We start from the raw sequence: 6,460 nt of genomic DNA, 5'->3' as shown, positions 1-6,460 counted from the left end.
AATATTCTTTGCACTTTCAGTGCCATTTACACCTTAGTTTCGCGGCTCCTTTGCTGCAGAAACCCACCAACAATGCAGAATAAAAGCCCTGCACCCGACCTTTTACCTGCCACGACTTCCCGCTATATCCTCCCCCCAAACATGAGAAATATTAGGAGAAAGCCGAGTGCATGAAGTTGCGCACAGACGTGTATGCACTCGTGCATTCAAGCACTGTCGGTAGTTTACCTTCAATTCCCCAAAAGGCCTCAAACAGTCAAACATATGCAAAGGGAACCTCGCTGTAGGTCCGTTTACACCACAGAGTACCGCAACTGTACATCAGCAACAGCCTTAAATAATCCAAAACTTTCGTGTAACAGGAGCTCGTCGATTTCCATGGCAAAGTCCACATTGAGAGAATATGACTCCCTCTCTGGTCATCAGCGAGAACTCACATGCAATCAGTGCAATATACAGGCCGCCCTGCTGTGGGCTTGACTAGCTTGCTGCAAACGCTAGCAAAGGCACCTCTCAACTATGGGATGATGCATAGTGTAAAGGGGCTCTTTTGCCAAGACAGACGGTAGTCATGAGCGGCAACTGATTTTAAACATTCGAACTTATTCTATTATTAGTTGCATCACACCTTGGTTTGCAAGCTCCCTTTGCAAGGCAATAGACCCAGAAGAAAGCATAAGCAAGCTGTTCACTGCATGCACACACACTGTAAACAAGTACTAAACATCTACATAACTATCACTAAAACCAAATTGCGCACTAGAAGAAACACTCAGAACAACCTTAGACACGCGAAGCAAGTGGTCGCCTGGCGTGACAGGTGCAGCCCATAGGCACATAAAGTTCAGCTTCTGTGAGAGCTGCTGTTGCCCTGTTAATGTAATATGTACAGAGGGAGATATTCATTTTTACTTTAATATTTGCAGAATCCACTGTGTTCTGCTAGGAAAGAAACCCCAACGTTCCAACTAACAGCCCCACAAAGCCCCTCAGCCCCATGGCGCGTACGATTGTCAGCTGCTCGTATAATACTTGGCTGCTGCTGCCGCTGCAGCTGCAGCTGAAGCAGGTGCAGTGGCGGGTTTTCTTCTTAGAATACATCGCCGAGACGGGATTTGGCGAGGATTTCGGGAATATTGCCCTTTCTATTTTCAGAAGAAACATAGAAAATGGCAAAAAGGACCAAGAAGGTACGCAGCGGGCTTCATTCCTATTTTCTCTTCCCCTCACGCAGCGCAATCTGATCAGAGCGCTTGGCGCAATCAGCAACAGCTGCCGAAATTTTTTGTCTTTGTTTTTTTGGTGATAATTTAGTGGTGCGATTTGATGGGGAGTTCTCCTCTTTGAGCGAGTTTGAGAGTGGAGCAGGCAGCCCCGGGACCCTACCGCATCTGTCGCCCAGATGATTGTCATGGCAAAGGGGAGAGCGACCCCCTTATTTTGCTTCTTTTTTGCATTATTTATTTTAAATGTAGTTCTTTTTTTTTGTCCATTTCATCCCCGCGATCCCTGACGTTGCGTATCTTTCTTGTTTAAGCTACGACGGGGCTCACCCTGTGCGTACTGGCATTGTGGGGCGCAACATTTGTCTGTTTTTCTCCCTAGTGAACTTATGATGAGTAAAGTTATAAATTAAGAGTACCATTTGGGGAGGAAGGAGGGAAAGACGAGTACCATTTGTGGCATCTTGCTGCTCTATATGTTCTTCCTTGTCTGTTGCTGGTCTATTCATCTTAGGATTTATTCATCATTGTAGGGTTTAGGGTTTAGGGTTTAGGGTTTAGCGGACATTAATCGCTCTTTCCAAGAGCCACTCGAGGCCATAGTTCACCTCTGGTGGTTCCAACGGGGAGCAACAAAGACGAAATCGGCGGCAAAGTTGACGAGGGGCTCATTCTTTTTTCTTTTTTTTCCCTGAGTTCTCTCTTACTGTGCCGTTCATCTTTTTCTTGCATTGAGGGTTTCTTATAGGAATATATTCATATTACGTGTACTGCTGCGCCGTGTATCTGTGCTGCATGTGTACTGTTGCCTGAATTTCACATATATAATGCAACAATATTAATATATTTTATACATATTATATTATATATATTGTATATTGTATATATATTTATTTTTTTTTTCCTTCTTAGGTCGGAGTTGTAGGGAAGTACGGGACACGCTATGGCGCGTCTCTGCGTAAAGTGATGAAGAAGGTGGAGCTGCAGCAGCATGCAAAATACACCTGCCCCTTCTGCGGCAAGGTGAGGGATAAGGAAAGATATATAAAATACAATTATTAAAAGAAGACAATCCTTTTTATGTTATTATTATTTCTTCAGTGTTTATGATTGCCTGCGGCGCTGAGGGAGGATAATGTAAACACTGCTTTCGTTGGCGGTTTAGGGTTTAGTGTTTAGGGTTTACGTGTGAATACATAAGAAGAAAAGTAGTAATTGTTAGGGTGTATGTACATGTATTGTTGGCGTTATTGCTGCCCAAGTAGATATATATCTATAGTGTCGGTGCTCATTGTGTGTATGTCTGCATGCGCATGCGCATGACTTTCTACATACTGGATCCCCATTTGTTTCTTCGTGTTTTTTCGTTCCTTTTTACGTAATTTTAGCACCATATATAGGAAGTATTTCCCTTTTTTATTCCCTTTCTGCTCTGCTGTGACGGTTGGTATAAACTGCTGTCTAATAAGTAGCATTTATTTTGCATTATTTGGGGTGTATGTGCAGCTAAGCGTGAAGAGAGAGGCTGTCGGTATCTGGCACTGCAGAGGTTGCTCAAAAACGATGACTGGAGGCGCGTGGACATTGCAGACTGCAGCAGCAGCAACTGTACGGTCTACTGTTGCACGTCTGCGCAAGCAGATGGGGGAGGGAAAGTAAATAAAAATATACTTGTTCCAGTCTGTTATTTGTTGTTGTTTATTTAATAACAAATAACAGGAGGCAACTACGTCTCCAGTGTCTAGACAGCTGCTGCTGCTGCATGCAGCAGCTGAACGTCGTTTCCTTTAATTCTTTCAACTTTGAATACTTCTTCGCAACCAAAAGAGTGTACATACATAATTGCCACCACAATGCATGCATGCACCAAAGACAGGTGTAATTTGCTGCTGTTGCTGCTGCTGCAGTTCTTTGAGGTGTAGACCGATAAGAATGTATAGATAAGTGCCGTACAGGGCAATTTGTATAGGCTATATGTATTACAAACAAAGCAGCGCAGCAGCAGAGGTACATTTATGCATATATAGTAAGTATAAGGGGTGTGGATATCTATAAGGGTGGTGTTATAAGAGCATAGAGTGACGCCACCACGTAGTAACAACCCCACTAATAACTACTGCTACTACCACCACCACTACGAAGGTGCCTAGGGTAGGATGGTGGGCTTTCGCTGCGTAACCTTAAATCCTGTTGCATTGTTACGTGGCAATAAAAGAGTAATTGAATATATAAAAAAGTAGAACCTCTCAGTAAATGTGAACAAAGACGGTCACAGTGGTCTCTGGCAACAGGAGGATGCGAACACGTCGCAACTAGCATACAAGAAGTGGTAACAGGATCGATTCAGGGGTAAAACAAAAGGAAAATTGATTATAAATGTAATTTATTTGTATTTTATTGCAAAAAATGAGAGACTAACTGGGTAAGCAGGAGTGGATGACGACACTCGTTTCTAATCATAAGGAAACGTGCCTCCCTCGTCAGGGCTGCGGCGGCTGCGTGGGGTTTGGAACCCATCCTGATTTGGCGTCCTTGAGCTACATATAATTAAATTTGTTGTATTTTGTTAATTTGCAGGCTGGTTAATAAGATATTTTCTATTTTGAGCCGAAGACCTGCAGCGACACCCGAGGTGTGCTGGGTCTCGGCGGAGGGAGCTGAACGGCTCACCACTCCATGCTGCCGATTACCAGCTGAAAATTCACGGTTTTTATGCCTTTTTACGGAAATTCAGCATTTTTCATGTTGAAAATAAGCTGGCGAATATAAAAAAGGCATAAAATATACCAATTGCTGCCCGCATCGCTCTGTTAGTTGTTGCGGTCTCGGCGTAACTAGCTTACTGCCTATATCTAAAAAGTGTGTGTTATTTTCTTCTTTTAAGACGAAAAGTTTGTTGTCCTTCTTATTTATTTTCTTGTTTTTTCTTCCTTTATTCATTTTAGCGCAGATGAATGCCTCTTTGGCCGATCTGCGTCACCCCACGGGAGTTGTTGCTGCTAGGCTTCTTTTTTCCTTTTCTTTTTTTGCCAGCTGCATTTCCTCCCTTTTACTCTTTTAGGTCCTTTAGTGCATATAAATTTGTATATTTCATGCATTAGAGGCTGCACACGGCTGTTTGTATGGCTGCTGCTGGTGCTGCTTCTGGTGTATATACAAGCTGCCTTATAGTAGGCATTAGGTATTATAGGTTACCATTTTCCTTGGATTATCATTAGCTTTCCCCTATTCTTTCTTTCTCTTCTTTTCCTTCCTCATCTTATACAAGTATATAAAAGGATAAAATAAGACAATTAGAGTATAAAATTCATTTTCTTTTTTTTTTCCTTCAATTTTTATCGCATTTATTCATATAATTCCTATTATTCATCATGGTTATGCACAGAGTTCGTGCAACTTCCTATGTAAGGAGGACCCTCTCTCAGCCTCTTAATAAAAGAAGAGCGACGGCCGCTCTTACGCCTCTTCCTGATGGTACAGGCGTAGCAACAAATGCGGATATACAAGACACAGGAGGCAAGTCCTTTTTTTTTTCTTCCCTGTTCTTCTGCTACAGTTGCTGCATTTGCTGCTGCTGCTGCTTGTCCTGCTTGTGCTGCTTCCTTTTGTGTTGTTGCTGCTTGCTGCTGCTGTATGAAAAGAACCTGTTGTGTCTTTTCTTTGCTGCTGGTTGCAGCAGCAGCAGAAAGGTGTTGCATGCATGGATTCGCTGCTTATGCTGCTGCTTCTGCTGCTGTTGCTGTTGCTGCTGCAGGGAATATAGTAGGCAGTGTAGCTGCCCCTAACCGTCAATTACATTTAGGTTTATTAGCAGATGGCAGCAGCAGCAGCAGCAGATTAAGAGGATTAGGTACAGAGACAATAGAGGAAGAAGGAACAGAAGAAAGTCTATCTGATGGTCCTATGACATTTACTCTTAGAGAAGATGTTGCTAGGCTTAAAGAAATATGCCTCACCAAGTGTGCTGCTGCTGTTGCTGCTGTTGTTGCTGCTGCTGCTGCTGTTGCTGCTGCTGCTGCTGCTGGTGCTGCTGTTATGGTTCCGTTTTGAGTTTTTGGGTCTTTTGTCAGTATTTTGTTTGTTCTTTTGAGCAGTATTTGCTGCTGCTGCTGCTTCCGTTGCTGCTGCTGCTGCTGGACCTAAGGGGGGTAAGTGGCTGTGCATGCATGCATGCATGCCTGCATGCATGCGTATGTGTGTGTATATATATACAGGACACAGCTGCTGCTGTTATTTGCTCCTCTTGGTCTATGGAGCCGTCTTGGTGGTCTACAAACAATCTTTGTATTTATATTTAATTTTGCTGCTCTTATTCCTCTCTCTGCTCTATTAGGAGCATTTACTGAGGAACTCTCTCTACATACAGGAGGTAATGAGGGTTTAGGGTTTAGGGTTTAGGGTTTAGGGTTTTTGAGGGTTTAGGGTTTAGGGGAAATAAATAATATTTTTTCTTTTTTTTTTTTTTTCTTTTTTTGTTTAGAGATAACAGGGGGACTTCTTAATGCAACTTTTGGTAATGCCGTAGAGATGATCTTGTCTGTCCAAGCCCTCCGAATTGTAAGGGTTTAGGGTTTAGGGTTTAGGGTTTAGGGTTTAGGGTTTAGGGTTTTAATTTTTTTTTTCTTTTTTTTTTAATCTTCTTTCTTATTTTACCTCTTTGTCTTTTTCCTTTCTTTATATATTTACTAAATATTTTTTGTTTTCTTTCTTTTTTTTTTTTATTGTGTTATTTATTTTGTTTAGGGTTTATTAGAAGTAGTAAAGGGTACATTATTAGGGTCTATATTATCTAATTTATTATTAGTGTTGGGTATGTCTTTCTTTGCTGGTGGTCTTCGTCATTATTTACAAAAATTTAATGAAAAAGGTAATTCACCTGCTGCTGCTGTTGCTATTGCTGCTGCTGCTGTTGCTGTTGCTGCTGTTGCTGTTGCTGCTGTTGCTGTTGCTGCTTTTGCTGCTTCTGCTGTTGTTGCTGCTACTGCTTGTAAAAACTAACAAGACAAGCCATTTATATCATTTACTGCTGTCTCTGTTTGCTGCTGCTGCTGCTGGTGCTGCAACAGGTGCTACATGCAGCGTAACGCTGCTGCTGCTCTCCTGTATGGGTATAGTAATCCCTACAGTTGCTGCAGCAGACAATGGACAACATGGCACTTATAATATTCTTATGGTAGGTCTAAATAATTATTTTTTTTTTTTTTTTTTTTTTTTTTTTTTTTTTTTTTTTTTTTTTT

The 6,460-nt window shown here is 41.9% G+C and overlaps 1 protein-coding gene across 1 annotated transcript; it reads left to right on the top strand.

The window, feature by feature from the left end:
* Positions 1 to 1,169: 1,169 nt before the first annotated feature.
* EMWEY_00042790 (ribosomal protein L37a, putative) lies at positions 1,170 to 2,882 on the top strand (the record flags this gene model as incomplete). The annotated part of the gene is made up of 3 exons (XM_013478927.1): positions 1,170 to 1,190; positions 2,136 to 2,246; positions 2,730 to 2,882. The coding sequence occupies 3 exons, from the start codon at positions 1,170 to 1,172 to the stop codon at positions 2,880 to 2,882; spliced, it is 285 nt and encodes a 94-aa protein (XP_013334381.1).
* Between the last annotated feature and the right edge of the window lie 3,578 nt (positions 2,883 to 6,460).

This window comes from Eimeria maxima, genomic scaffold (genome assembly GCF_000499605.1).
Source record: "Eimeria maxima Weybridge genomic scaffold, Emw_scaff773, whole genome shotgun sequence".
In the NCBI taxonomy this organism is placed as follows: Eukaryota; Apicomplexa; class Conoidasida; order Eucoccidiorida; family Eimeriidae; genus Eimeria; species Eimeria maxima.
The sequence above is the reverse complement of the archived record's forward strand: the minus strand, read 5'-3'. Positions and strand labels throughout refer to the sequence as shown.